This window comes from Notechis scutatus, chromosome 5 (genome assembly GCF_049901735.1).
Source record: "Notechis scutatus isolate UNSWTSFEM ecotype Mainland chromosome 5, rNotScu1.2, whole genome shotgun sequence".
NCBI lineage: Eukaryota > Metazoa > Chordata > Lepidosauria > Squamata > Elapidae > Notechis > Notechis scutatus.
The window spans coordinates 116,287,573-116,302,549 of record NC_142013.1 but is presented as its reverse complement, the minus strand read 5'-3'; the positions used below and the strand labels follow the sequence as shown (position 1 = coordinate 116,302,549).

The 14,977-nt window shown below is 45.9% G+C and overlaps 1 protein-coding gene across 14 annotated transcripts in view; it reads left to right on the top strand.

Moving 5' to 3' along the window:
- Nucleotides 1–1,997: 1,997 nt before the first annotated feature.
- MAPK8 (mitogen-activated protein kinase 8) overlaps nucleotides 1,998–14,977 on the top strand; it is a 24,013-nt gene continuing 11,033 nt past the window's right edge. For 4 of the 14 annotated variants that reach the window (XM_087967636.1, XM_087967642.1, XM_087967640.1 and 1 more), the window contains exons 1-8: nucleotides 1,998–2,196; nucleotides 3,431–3,512; nucleotides 4,492–4,592; nucleotides 5,707–5,868; nucleotides 6,832–6,961; nucleotides 7,894–7,952; nucleotides 8,066–8,204; nucleotides 9,811–9,976. In XM_087967636.1, the coding sequence (XP_087823762.1) occupies nucleotides 5,747–5,868; nucleotides 6,832–6,961; nucleotides 7,894–7,952; nucleotides 8,066–8,204; nucleotides 9,811–9,976 (616 nt within the window). In that variant the 5' untranslated portion in view covers nucleotides 1,998–2,196; nucleotides 3,431–3,512; nucleotides 4,492–4,592; nucleotides 5,707–5,746. Of the gene's footprint in view, nucleotides 2,457–3,430; nucleotides 3,513–4,491; nucleotides 4,593–5,706; nucleotides 5,869–6,831; nucleotides 6,962–7,893; nucleotides 7,953–8,065; nucleotides 8,205–9,810; nucleotides 9,977–14,977 lie in introns of all 14 variants that reach the window. The other 10 variants (XM_087967635.1, XM_087967643.1, XM_087967639.1 and 7 more) reach the window with 3 other exon arrangements.

The window sequence follows — 14,977 nt, the reverse complement described above, 5'->3', positions numbered from 1 at the left end:
ACCTCATCAGGAGCATGCCCAGGTGTTGTAGGGGTCATACAGGCACGTGGAGGCCACACACACTACTGAGCCTCATTTTGACTTGTTTTAAGGATATTACATCAAAGTTCGATCAGCCTGTAGTGTTTTTTTCCACTTTAATTTTGAGTGTAATTCCAAAAACAGACCTCCATGGGTTGCTAAATTTGATTTCCATTGATAATTTTTGTGTGATTTTGTTGTCAGCACATTCAACTATGTAATGAATAAAGTATTTCATAAGAATATTTCATTCATTCAGATCTAGGATGTCTTATTTTTGTGTTCCCTTTGTTTTTTTGAGCAGTGTATATTTAATGAAGCAATTTTTTGTAGCCATCTAGCTGACAGATAGTGACTCTGGGGAGCTGACAACAGTGGTGTCAAACTCGATTTCATTGAGGGCTGCATCAGGGGTGTGTTTGACCTTGGGGAGGGGTGGGTGGGTGTGGGCGTGGTCAGGGAAGGCGTGGCCAGCTCAATGTCACTAATGCACTGAAGATGGGGGTTGATTTCGTTGTATGAGGTGCAATGACAATAAACTAAATTAAACACCATACCCAGAATACTGTACAAAAGTTCAGGCTTCAAATCAAGGGTGGTAGAGAGAATAATTGAATATTCATGCCCTCCTTTTTAAAAAAAATATTTAAGAATCTCTTATAGAAATCCATCAGGTGCAAAGGGGACTTCCATCTGTGTTTAACTCTGTCAACATTGGGCAAAATCTTGCTTTTTCTGGCTCGGTCCGCCCAGCCCAGATGCTGTAGAGCTACATCAGAATAGAATTGGAAGGGACCTTGGAGGTCTTCTAGTCCAGCCCCCTGCTGAAGCAGGAGACCCTATACCAGTGTTAGTGAACCTTCTCAACATCCAGTACCGAAATGGGAGGGTGTACATGCGCTGGGGGGAAGCACCAAAAACTGGAAGAGCAGCTTCCCGGCACACACCAGGAAGCTCAGACCCCCCCTGGTCTTCCAGTTTCTGGCACGCATGCGCACGCAAAGACCAGCTGGCCGGTGCACATGTGCATGCCAGAAACCAGAAGAACAACGGGTGACGGCCGGCGTGCCCAGAGAAATGGCTCTGCGTGCCACTTCTGGCATGCGTGCCATAGGTTCACCATCACGGCCCTGTACCACTTCAGACTGCTGGAATCCAATCTTTTCTTAAAAGCCTCCAGTGATGAAATACCTACAACTTCTGGAGGCAACTTCTGTTCCACTGGTTGATTGGAAATTCCTCCTTAATTCCAGGTTGCTTCTCTCCTTGATGAGTTTCCATCCGGTGCTTCTTCTCCTGCCCTCAGGGGCTTTGGCGGATAGGTTGACACCCCCCCCCTTCTCTGGGGCAGCCCCTCAGATATTGGAACAAAGCTGCCATCATGTCATCCCCAGTCCTTCATTTTTCTCTAGTCCGGCCATCCTATGCTTTACTCTGCAGGCCTCTAATCCTCTGCACTTCCTCCGAAGTCTCCACATCTGCTTTGCAATGCAGGGACCAAAACTGGATGCAGGATTCCAGGTGGGGCCTCAGTGATAAAGCGGCGCTAATCCTTCACGTGGTTTTGACTCAATGCCTCTGTTCATGCAACCGAGGATCTGGGGAGGTGGGGTTAAGCCTTTTTGGCTGCTGGCTCGTGCTTCCGTGACTGGGACTCCCTCCAGCAGGGTTGCTGCTTTTGAGCCAGGTGTCGCCCAACCTGCACCCCTTCTCCCCAGGGGCCGCCCGGGTCCCCTCGCTGCTGCTAGAGAGGATTCCTGCCACCCCCACAACCCGAGGCTCCCGCACAGGCGCAGCTCGCGGAGACTGACGCCCACCCTCCTCCTCCTCCTCCTCCTGGCAGCGGAAGGGGCGGGCGCAGGTGGCGCGCAGTCACGTCAGGCGGGTGGGCGGGCCTGTTGGCTGGCTGGCGCTCCAGGTGCCCGGGGGAGGGGGAGGGGGGAGAGGAGGAAGGGGCGGGGCGGAGTCGCTTCCGCGGAGAGGAGGAGAGGCGGCGGCCAGAGAGGCCGCATCGACGGCAGCGGCGGCTCCTTCCTTCCTGTCGGCGCCGACCCGGAGGGCGCGGCGGCGAGCGGTGCACCTGAGCGCCCGGGGCTGCTGGGCCCGTGGCCGGTGCGCAGGGCCGAGCAAGGCGGGACCTCGGCCTGTCTGAAGTGGGCGTGGGGGTCGGCCAAGGTGAGGAGCGGAGAGGCGGCGGCGGCGGCTCCGGGGTGCCACCCCCGTCCCGTCCCGCGCCTGGACTGCGCCGCCCGAGCCTCCCCCCCCCCGCCCGAGCCCAACTGCCCTTTGGAGGCCTTGGCCTCCTTCCTTCGGGGCCGGGCTGAGGCGGCGGCGGGGGGCGGCGTCCGGGCAGGTGCAGAGCTGAGCGGATGGCGGCGGCGGCGGCGGCGGCTTCCTTCGCTCTGGGAATGAAGTCCTGGTTTGTTATTTTTAAGGTCAGATTTTGAAATGGAAAAGAAACCCACGCCTCAAAATGGTGGAGATGCAGATTTAATTCCACAATCCTTCGGGCCTCTTGGCCTGCAACCCCCATCCGTGAGGGACCACGAAACGATCCCCGCTCTTTCTTTTGCAGTCGAGGCAGCCTGCGGACGCGCAGAGCTGAGAGCGGGCTTACGGCGAATGGCGGTGGGAAACAAGGGCTTAGAAGCGCGTCGATCCTGGTTCAGTGGCCTGGCTGGTTCCGGGGTGGGGGTGGGGGCGTCGCCCTGGTCCGTCCCTGGCCCTTCAGCCCTCCCGGTATCCGAGCATTCCTTGGATTCCTACCCGGAGGAGGGGACACAATTATTATCAGGAAAGGAAGGATGTCAAATGACCTAAAGCAGGGAAATAAAGACAACCTGGAAGGGGGGGGGGGTCAGGAGAACGCCCCAAGGGCGAACCCTGGGCCCTCTGCTCTCCAAGGCTCAGGTTGTTAACGTAGCTGGCGAGTTAAAGGTTTATTATGCCTACCATACAGAATTGGGTGGCTTAGCTGGTCCTGTAAAACACAGAAGCCGGATTCAAAATGATCTTGATGGAGGAGACAAGTCAGCTGAAAGTAACAGTGACTTCTGTGTCCTTTGCATTTCCCTCCAGGTTTTGTCTACAAATTAAATGTGCGGTATAGAATGAGGTGTGCCTGCCTTGCTGACACCATGTGTGAAAAAGAATAGAAGCTGATTACAAACTGAATATGAACAAGCGCTTCAAAGATCAGGGTGGTTTGAGGCTGCCTGTCCTGGGGTTAAACTCAAGGGGTTAAAAGCAACTCCCAGGAGGGCCCTCAAAGGGACTAGAAGCCAAGACCGGAAATGGAAGGAATTGGAAACATAGCTTTGCACAGATTAGAGATGATAGCGCTGATTAGATCTCTGAATGAAGTTGTCACATTGAAGAAGGCTGAGATTTCCTTTTTTTATCGTTTCAGAATGCAGGACTTGGAATAATGGATTTAAGCTACAAGAAGGTGGATTCAGGTTGAATTTTAGGGGGAAAAAGAATCACTAATGGTAAGTGCAGTGCAGCCAATTAGGGAATTTGGTAGATTCTTTTCCTCTGTTTGTATACAATAAAAAACAATTTGTCAGGAATGCCTTAATTTGGATTCCCACACTGAGCATGACATTAGGCCAAATGGCCTCCTCCAACATGGTATAATTTGAAATGGCGATGTGGGACAAGAGGCTTTTGAAAATGCTTGAAAATATTCTAACAGATCTAACAGATAAATCAGAGTTGGAAGGCACCTTGTACGTCATCTAGTCCAACCCCCTGCCCAAGCGGGAGACCCTACACCATTTCTGACAAATGGCAGTCCAATCTCTTCTTGAAGGTCTCAAGTGATGACGCTCCCACAACTTCGGAGGGCAACTTCTGTTCCATTGGTTGATTGTTCTCACTGTCTGAAAGTTTCTCCTTATTTCCAGGTTAAATCTCTCCTTGTTCAGTTTCCATCCATTATTCCTTGTCTGGCCTACAGGCGCTTTAGAAAATAGATTGACCCCTTCCTCCCTGTGGCAGTCCCTCAAATATTGGGAGACTGCTCTCCTGTCTCCCCTGGTCCTTCTCTTTACTAGACTAGACATGATGCCCAGTTCCTGCAACCGTTCATCATGTTTTAGCCTCCAGTCCCCTAATCATCCTGGTTGCTCTTCTCTGTACTTTTTATAGAGTCTCAACATCTTTTTTATAATGTGTTGACCAAAACTGGATGCAGTACTCTAGGTGTGGCTTTATAGAGTGGTATTAGTACCTCCCTTGGTCTCGATTGTATCCCTCTGTTAATGCAACTTAGGATTGCATTGGCTTTTTTGGCTGCTGCTGCACACTGCTAGCTCATATTTAGCTGGTTGTCTACTAGGATTCCAAGATCCCTCTCACAGTTACTGCTATTGGGCCTGGTTTCACCCAGTCTATATGTGTACTTTTGGTTTTTCTTGCCTAAGTGGAGGATTTTACTTTTCTCTACATTGAATTTCATTTTGTTAGATATGGCCCAGTGTTCTAGTCTGTCAAGATCCATCTGGATCTTGAGCCTGTCTTCTTGGGTGTTAGCTATTCCTGCCAGCTTAGTATTATCTGCAAATTTGGTAAGTTCCCCTTCTATTCCCTCATCTAAGTCGTTAATGAAGATATTGAAGAGTACTGGGCCTAAGACAGAACCTTGTGGCACCCCACTGCTTCCTTCCTTCCTTCCTTCCATGTAGACTTAGACCCATTAAGGACTACTGGTTGAGTACGATTTGTTAGCCAGTTGCGAGTCCATCTAGTGGTGGTGCTATCTATTCCACTTTTTTCTAACTTACTAAGAAGTAGGTTGTGGTCAACTTTGTCAAATGCCTTGCTGAAATCTAAGTATATTATGTCCACAGTATTTTGCTAGTCACTATGTTGAAGAATGAAATAAGATTGGTTTGGCATGATCTGTTCTTAACAAACCCGTGCTGACTGCTAGTTGTTACTTTACTTGTTTCTAGATGTTGGCAGCTCTGTTTTTTTATTATCTTTTCCAGTATCTTCCCGGGTATTGATGTTAGCCTGTTTGGTCTATAGTTTCCTGGGTCTGTTTTTTTCCTTTTTTGAAGATGGGAACCACATCAGCTCTTTTCCAGGTCTCTGGTAGTTCCCCGGTGCTCCAGGATTTTTGAAAGATATGGTGCAGTGGTTCTGAGATGATCTCTGCCAGCTCCTTTAAAACTCTGGGATGTCATCCATCGGCCCCCGGTGATTTGTGTTCAATATTCAGTAGGGTGTTTAGTTGCCCCTCTCCCCCCCTTTTTTTTTGCTAAGCAATTTGGGGTCAGCTGCCTCTGGAAAGGGTAGAACTGGGAGGTAGTCTTGTTTTTTCTGCATTGTTGCCTTGTGGGACTGTCACAGATGATTGGTTGCAAAATCAGGTTGCATGCTCCTAAATTCTTGACATGACACTATGGATGTAGGAATGAAAGGTTGAGATTGTAGAATCATTTATGTGAATGTGCAATTTAATTCAGATTGGCTTAGAAATGAAAGCCAAATTTTCTTAGAGTTGAACAGAAAATAATTCTGCTCATTACTTAACTAATGTAAACCATGAAGTATGTACCTGATGTTCCTACATGCAATTTAGCAGCATTCTCCATTTAATTATGTAGTGAAGAAAAGCATGATAGGATTATGTGCCATTTTGTGAGAGTCTGGAAAATGTTGATTTATGTGTTGCAGGTTGGTGTCCTTTAGCTTAAGCTCATCAGCTGGAGGCATCATGAGCAGAAGCAAGCGTGAAAGTAACTTCTACAGTGTTGAAATTGGAGATTCTACTTTCACCGTATTAAAGCGATACCAGAATCTGAAGCCGATTGGTTCAGGTGCACAGGGGATAGTATGGTAAGGCATTTTCCCCAGTGAAATAATCTCTTTTTATTGAAGAAGAGGAGACAATCAAAGATGGAGCAATGTTGATTTCCTTTCTCGGAAGAAGTAGTCTACATAGGATCAACTCTGCTTGCCGTAAAGGTGTCCCGCTTTTATTCTGGCTTTCAGTCCCTTTCATCCAACACCCTGCCATCATTTTGACCCTCATTTTGGACCGGACAGAGTGAAACAGTCTTTTCCCCAGCCAGCACCCTTCCCTGGAGGAGAGGCATTCCCTCCCCTCCCCCCACCCGCAATGTCTCCATAGAGACGAAGGAGCTTCTTCTTGAATAGAATCAGAGTTTCAGATGGGAAGCAATAAAGAAGAGGAAACTCCAATTTGTTCCCTCACAGATGGGATTCCTGTTCACTGGAGGTTGCTCATGGGCCTCTACGGACTCAGGAAAAGAGAGGAGGTTCTTTGTTATGTGGCCTTTCATTCCAAGGTTCTTTTTTTTTTCCACATGAAGTTGCTTTTAATTCCAGATGGTGCTTCAACAGGGTGGTACATTCTGTTAAATTCTTTAAGTGTTAACTTTTCGGTGGGGAAAAAGGTAAATGGCAGCAGCCATGTCTAATTGAAGCCCTTGAGCACTGAAGAAGAGACGGGCTCTATTGTCTGGAAAAAATCAGAATCATTTAGTCCCATAGACGATACCGTGTCCCTGTACTCATTCCTCTGGAGAAGAACAAAAATATTAATAGCTTATATTGCAGTAAGTGTAGAATTCACTCTGCCTGATCTGGCTCCAGATTTCCTCTTGGGTTCATACCTAAAATTCATGCTTCAGCTCTTGCGTATGCCCTTATTGAATTCTGTCATCTAAGCTGAAATTATGTACTGCTAATATAATTTTGATAAATACCTTTTGAATCCATTTCTGGCGGTGCTTGGTTGCATGCTTGTGAGTGATGGCAGTTTTCTTTTATTCACAGTGCAGCTTATGATGCTCTTCTTGAAAGAAATGTTGCAATCAAGAAACTCAGCCGACCGTTTCAAAATCAAACACATGCTAAAAGAGCCTATCGAGAATTGGTCCTCATGAAGTGTGTAAACCACAAAAATGTAAGTATATTTGTGCAGACTTAAAGATAATATCAAAGTTGTCCTTTAGGAAGTGATTCTTTTGCTGTCTTTACCATTCCAGGGGTAAAGATAAATTAAGAAGAGTTGAAGCACACACACACACACACACACACACAGATTGAGCTCAAGTCTCTGGGAAGGAGGGACATGAGCCTCTCCTCCCTGCTTCCTATCTAGCCCCAAAACTGCCATGGCTCATTATTCACTAGCTGAGAAAAGATGGGTGGTTATAAAAAGTTTCGTTTGGCTTCACATATGGCCGGGAGTGAATGATTTCTCAGCCCTGAATTTCCTGGTTTTCTAGAAAAACAAAAGAACTAGGATCCTGCAGTGGGCGGCCGTTTTATTTTGCATGGGGGAATCCCTGTAGACTACATAGGAATACTTTTCAAAGATCATGTCTCTTTTGTCTGAATTTTCTGGGAGGATATTATATAGCTATATACATTTATACCTGGCATTAAGTTAAATTGGGAGTCAGTTGAACAATTTTCTCTTAGCTTCTTTATGTTTTAGAAACCGTGCATAGTTAAGGAAGAGAGAGAGAGGCCTCATATCTGCCTGCATAACTCACTGGTTCCTTTTAGGTATTAACTTTCTCGTAGCCACACACCTGTCATTTTCTTGTTTTATGGTTTGTTTATTCAAGTTAATTTTGTACTAACTACTCGAGAAGGATTTTCTCTTTCCATTCTAGACCATCGAATTCTAAATCTGGGCATTTTTCAACAGTAAGGATAAAATTGATCAGTATTGTAAACTGGGTGTAAATTAGCGAACAATATAGAGATTTTAGTGCTTTAAGATTAAGTTGATCAGATTCTCCAGTTTTGCAGCTTATTTTTTACTTTTTATATAAATGATAATCAAAAATGGTGTGCTTATTACGATACCTTTTTTCTTTTTCATAGATAATTGGTCTGTTAAACGTGTTCACTCCACAGAAATCACTGGAAGAATTCCAAGATGTGTAAGTATAAATTTTGGGAAGCCTGTGTTAACCGTAGTAATGCACAACTGACGATACGATGAGACTGCCATTCGGCCGTTTCCCTTCACTGCCTGTTTCCCCTCCTTCCCAAGTTACATAGTGATGGAGCTCATGGATGCCAATCTCTGCCAAGTCATCCAGATGGAGCTTGACCACGAACGGATGTCCTACTTGCTGTATCAGATGTTGTGTGGCATCAAGCACCTCCACTCGGCTGGAATCATACATAGGGTTAGTGAGGTCATTTCTGTCGTTTTACGTGTCTCGTGATTTTCTTTTCTTTATTAAACTAAGCAGATTTTAATATACCTGAAAGAATATCTGGGCCAATTTTACAGGCTTCCTCTCAAATATAACACTTGACTAGTATTTGTGTCACTTGCTTTTAATTAACTGGATTTATTCTTAAATCATCTTCTCGGTACAACTGAAGTCTAGGCATGATAAATATGACTGCATTCTATTCTAAGAGGGATGCTATTTAATTGATCACTAAATATTCTGGATGTAATGGTGGATGTGAAAACACATTTCATCTGTCTTCTGTATTAAAAATGTCCAAGAATTCTACTGTTCGTGCAGTTCCCAGAAGGAGGTGGTGCATAGCCAACCAGAGGTGCTATTGGAAAAGCTAAGCAGGGTTGGATCCGATTAAGCATTTGGATGAGAGGATCAGGGAATATTAGGGCTTTGCCCTATAAAGAAACCTGACTGGAAATTCTGAAGAGGATCATGGAGGAAAGGAGTGGATGACCTTGGTGAAGAAGTCCGGAAGAGAGGCTACTTAGAAAGCAATCAGACAAGATTTGCAGGAGCCCCCAATGGGTTAACCATCAGAGAAAGGTCGTTGGGAGGGATCCATCCTGATGGATCAAGCCAACTGAAAGTGGTGGCAGAACTTTCAGGCTTGCAAGATTCTGCTAGGGTATCCTTAGAATAAACTAGATATCAGGTTTCCAAGGGATGAAATCCATTTTAAAAGAAAAATACAAAGTCCATCTTCAAAAAAGATTTCTTTTATTTAGAAAAGTATCAAATTGGCAAAGTCCATGGTAATTCCGGATCTGACACAACCCGGAATTACCCCACAATATTACAAGTTAGAAACAACCCCCCAAAGTCACATTCTCCAATAGAAATAATTCAATGATGCTTGATGTCATAAATCTCCACCTCCAGGGGCCCAAGCACGGACAGCTCGTTTCCCACGGGAAGGAAGATCACCTAGCCTAGACAACTCTATCTCCACTCCTCCCCCCTTAGGAATGTGGCGAGCCCGAAACCCTTCCCCCATGACTGCCACAGAGAAAGTAAGGAAAATAATATATATATTAAGCCTCACTAAAATGGCTACACATATGTCAATTTTGGGCTTGACAGTAGAATTAGCTCACCTCGTCCTGTTTTCTGTCTAGAGTTGAACTCCACTGAAGGAAGAATTTACTTTTTTACATAAGTTCTCTCAGTTAGCTCACATGCCTTAACTTTATTAACTAGAGAGTAGGAAAGGACTACTGCATCAAGTCGCTTTGTAAGCGGCTCCATGACTAATCCCCTGTTCCTTATTAAATGAGAAATGCAAAGGGCATTACATCTCCTCCAGGAAGGGCCGATGCCAGCAACAGCCCTTCCTGTCAATTTCAGAGCTGTGTATTTTCCCTCCTCCTGAGAGCTGAAAGAAGAATGCATGTAATAACTTGCAGAAGTTATTAAAGAGGAGTACATTTTGTGCTATTTTCACAGAGATGCTGCCAAGCGTGGTCGTAGTTGTTGAGCTGATTTCTTTTTTGTATCCTGCTTTTGATATTCCTTGGATTTCACGTCTTTCTCTTCAAAGGATTTAAAACCTAGCAATATTGTGGTGAAAGCTGACTGCACACTGAAGATTCTAGATTTCGGGCTGGCCAGAACAGCCGGGACCAGCTTCATGATGACTCCTTACGTCGTGACGCGCTACTACCGAGCACCAGAAGTCATCCTTGGAATGGGATACAAAGAAAACGGTTAGGAGCCTCACGTTTCGATTGCTAGACAGCGTCTTTTTGTCATTCCATTCCTTGGGTTCCTCTCTCATCTTTTCATGTGCCTCATTTTATGCTTTATTTAGCTGTTAAAACCTAACGCATTCTCAGAATCTGCCGTGTGTTTAGTCTCAGTGTTTCGTGTTGGAAGCACCTTAATGTTGATGGTGTTGGGACAGTGCTTTTTTTTCTTAGTTTCTGTGTTCTTCAAATGTGAAAAATAACTTCTACTTCTATAAAGCGGCTAAAATTAAGCTTAACTACGCACAGGAAGCCGTTGCTTAATGACAGCACCTGGGCCCGCCATGTCTGGCTAAGGGACACGGTCACATGACATGGTCAGGCAGGTCCTCTGAGGCCATGGGGGGGGGCTTCCCTGGGGTTCCTGCAGGCGAGTGAGCAGCTGAGCTGCTGGTCCCACCTGCCGTCTTGGGCAGCTTAGGGTATGGTTAGCACCAGGAGTGGGGATTCAACCGGTGTTACTACCGGTTCGGTGACTATGTTTTGCATGTGCAGTTTGTGGACCAGATACGCACTATGCGCGCATGCTAAAAACCTTAAGCTGTGCCACCCGGACAACTGGAAAGCACTGCACGCGGGTGCGCAGCATTTGAAAAGCCACTTTTTTCCTGCTTTTTCAACCTCAGCTGTGCTGCGCAAAGCAGCTGAGGTTGAAAAAGCAGGAAATAAAGGTCAGGTAAGAGCCTGGGTGGGTGGGTGGGCCAAACAGCAGCAGACACAGAACTGGTTCTTCAGCGCTACCAGTTCTATAGAGGACAGAACCGGTAGCATCCCACCCCTGGTTAGCACTGTAGTTCATGCTGCCCATTTTGAAGCAAGGGTAGAAGAAGAAAATTGTATCAGCCCGTTACACGGGACAGACCTGCAGGATAAGGGAACTTTTTATTTCACGTGCCACCTTTGAGCTTTCCCTGCTTTCATAGCTGCAAAAGAATGACTTTTGACACAGTGCCATTGTTGTGGGTTGAAGGAATGAGGAGAAGATGCCTCTCTTTGTACTAGGGTTCATAAAAGGGAATATATATATATTTCCATATCTATCTATAATCTTTTCATAGATTTTCACGGGTACAGGTATGCAGGTCTTGGCGTGTTCGGGTCTTTTCCCGTGTCAGATTGAGAGTATCTTGGCGACGTTTCGACGAGGTCCCACTCGCCATCTTCAGGCTGGTACTTTCGGCTTCATGCTTGTGCGAGCAAAGCGTGATCGGAGCTGCTGTCTCTCTATAAATACTGGTGGGGAGGTTGGCTGTGTTGTCATTTCTTGATTGGTTGATGGAGTTGATGTTTTCAGATTGGCTGGCTTTTTCGTAAGAACATGTGTGGCTGAGGTATTGGCTGTGTGTCTATCAGCCTCCTGTGTTTTAACGACCCGGGTAATGGGCTGTGTAATGACCTTCTGAGTTCTATCGTTTTGACATCCTGGGTCTTGTGCTGTAATCTCCTGGGTTGTAATGACCTGGGTCATAGGCTGTGTGATGACCTTCTGAGTTCTATTGTTGTGACATTCTGTGTTGTTGGCTGTGTTGTAACATCCTGAGGTTTTGTGGTGTAACCTCCTGAGTTCCGCGATGTGATATCCTGAGCGGCACATCACAGCCACCCGCTCAGGATATCACATCACGGAAAAGCCAACCAATCTGCAAACACCAACTCCATCAACCAAGCAAGAAATAACAACACAGCCAACCTCCCCACCAGTATTTATAGAGAGACAGCAGCTCCAATCACGCTTTGCTCACACAAGCACGAAGCCGAAAGCACCAGCCTGAAGTGAATAATATTTTAATGCTCCATGTATCGCAATTGAGTTGATATTTATACATACATATGTTTTATATTTACTCATACAAATAGTATAAAAAAATAAGTATCAATTCTTGAAGAATAATTTTAAACAAACCTACCTCACTCTGAGGGGTCCTTGGTGCTCTCTGTGCTAGTGCTAGTCTCCAGCACTGATGATGATACCTAGTTAAGAGTAAGGAAACGTCTGCAAGAAAATAAGCAGGCTCAGAGAGCGCCAAGGACCCCCCCAGTTCAACCCAGAATAGTCTCCTTTATTGCTACCTTACTCTTCAAAGCAAAACTTTGAAGATAGTTTCTAGAACAGATTTAAATGTACTACATATGCAGAGAGGGAAGAGGAAAAGAGAATGGCTGCGGTATCGGTGGCAGAAGACTCCTTACATAGTCGACCTGGCACACACACACACACACACCTGTTGGACCATGGAGTCTTGACTGTTACTTAACAATGAGAATAGTCAAGTAGGTTTACTCATTGTCACTCTAGGTATCCAGTGGAGCCCTTTTGATTACTTCCGAGGGTTAGTAGGGTGACTACTCTGCCAACCGTGCTTTTATAAACCATAGAGACGTGCAGTCATATACTTGCAAAATAATTCGAAGTCCAAGTTGGTCATTTTCTCCATGATTAAGTGCTACCATTTTTTATCTCTAAGCTGATTTTAATAACACACACACACACACACACACACAAACACACACACACGGCAGTGTTCTCCTTGATGAGCTCCATGAGTTGAGGATTGGGGTCACCTTTGCATGACACAGATGACAAAATATAATATTGGAAAGTTTAGGGTCTCTCCGGCATTCTCTAATTGTTTGTTTTCATCTTGTTTGTCTGCAATTTTGTTCTTTTTACTTTACTGAAAGGATTTTTCTTTTGATGAAGTACAGTGTAGGAATACTTCTAATAGGTAAGTAAGTTATAAAATATTAGAACAATATATTAAAAGGGCTGGGAGAAGATAAACACTTTCCTGATCCCCAAAGGATTTCTGTCCAAGGAATTGTATCAATACCGAGAGGGATCTCGCTTGATTGCCTTGTCCATGCTCTGCCCTCCCTGCGGTCAGCTAGAAGGAAGTGAAGTTCCTTCGGCCTAAAGCTGAATAGTTTTCCTGTAGATGCCTCTGCATCTCCATGACTGATCCCCAAAAAGCTAAGCAGGGAGGGATCTGGTTAGTGCTTGAATGGGAAGTGCCAGGGATTCCCAGGGCTGGATTCTAAATTAGAAAGTTGAAGAAGGAATGGCAAACTACACTGCTCAAAAAAATAAAGGGAACACTTAAACAACACAATGTAACTCCAATCACATTTCTGTGAAATCAAACTGTCCACTTAGGTAGCAACACTGATTGACAATCAATTTCACATGCTGTTGTGCAAATGGAATAGACAGCAGGTGGAAAGCAGAGGCAGTTAGCAAGACATCCCCGATAAAGGAGTGGTTCTGCAGGTGGTGACCACAGACCACTTCTCAGTTCCTATGCTTTCTGGCTGATGGTTTGGTCACTTTTGAATGGTGGTGCTTTCACTCTAGTGGTAGCATGAGACGGAGTCTACAACCCACACAAGTGGCTCAGGTAGTGCAGCTCATCCAGGATGGCACATCAATGCGAGCTGTGGCAGGAAGGTTTGCTGTGTCTGTCAGTGTAGTGTCCAGAGCATGGAGGCACTACCAGGAGACAGGCCAGTACATCAGGAGACATGGAGGAGGCCGTAGGAGGGCAACAACCCAGCACCAGGACCGCTACCTCCGCCTTTGTGCAAGGAGGGACAGGAGGAGCACTGCCAGAGCCCTGCAAAATGACCTCCAGCGGGCCCAAATGTGCATGTGGCTGCTCAAACAGTCAAAAACAGACTCCATGAGGGTGGTATGAGGGCCCAACGTCCACAGGTGGGGGTTGTGCTTACAGCCCAACACCGTGCAGGACGTTTGGCATTTGCCAGAGAACACCAAGATTGGCAAATTCACCACTGGCGCCCTATGCTCTTCACAGATGAAAGCAGGTTCACACTGAGCACATTGTGACAGATGTGACAAGGTCTGGAGACACCGTGGAGAACGTTCTGCTGCCTGCAACATCCTCCAGCATGACTGGTTTGGCAGTGGGTCAGTAATGGTGTGGGGTGGCATTTCTTTAGGGGGCTGCACAACCCTCCATGTGCTCGCCAGAGGTAGCCTGAAAACCTGTATTCTCCAACCTTTCGTGGTCTTGTGTCCTGATTTGGAAACAGGATCTGCTGCAACAGTACCACACACTGTCCAGGAGTTGGGGGATGCTTTAGGTGTGGGAGGAGATCCCTCAGGAGACCATCTGCCACCTCATCAGGAGCATGCCCAGGTGTTGTAGGGAGGTCATACAGGCATGTGGAGGCCACACACACTACTGAGCCTCATTTTGACTTGTTTTAAGGATATTACATCAAAGTTGGGTCAGCCTGTAGTGTTTTTTTCCACTTTAATTTTGAGTGTAATTCCAAAAACACCTCCATGGGTTGCTAAATTTGATTTCCATTGATAATTTTTGTGTGATTTTGTTGTCAGCACATTCAACTATGTAATGAACAAAGTATTTAATAGTAATATTTCATTCATTCAGATTTTTGTGTTCCCTTTATTTTTTTGAGCAGTGTATTTTGGTTTTGTTGCCAAGGAAATTCTGTGAACCCAGGGAGCTACACTTGACTCAGGGCAACGGATCGCACCCTTTCCACACACACACACACACACACACACACACACACACACACCATTTGTGTGTAAGCTCAAGAGCACTTTTGAACACTCTTCTGAACAGGAACACCTAACACTTATATTGCCACAGCATGGATCATGGCTGCTTATCTCGGTGCAAGAAAAATAAAAGCAAAATTTCCTTCACCTCAGTTTCCTGGCCACATGGTGGAAGTGGCTCATTATCTCACTTCCCACTCCAGCCTGGAGGAGGAGGGGGGGGGTCCTCCCACTGACGTCCTGGCCTGACCCGGCCCAGCTTAGCTTCTGAGCCCAGACCCAGCCTGGGGAGCTGCCAGACTTTGCTTTTAATTGCTCCAAGATTGGATCCCGAAAATACACAGATAGCCCCGTGTATTCAGGCAACATACCCCCACAGCCACCCCTCTGGAAAAAAGGACCCCCTTTCCTCA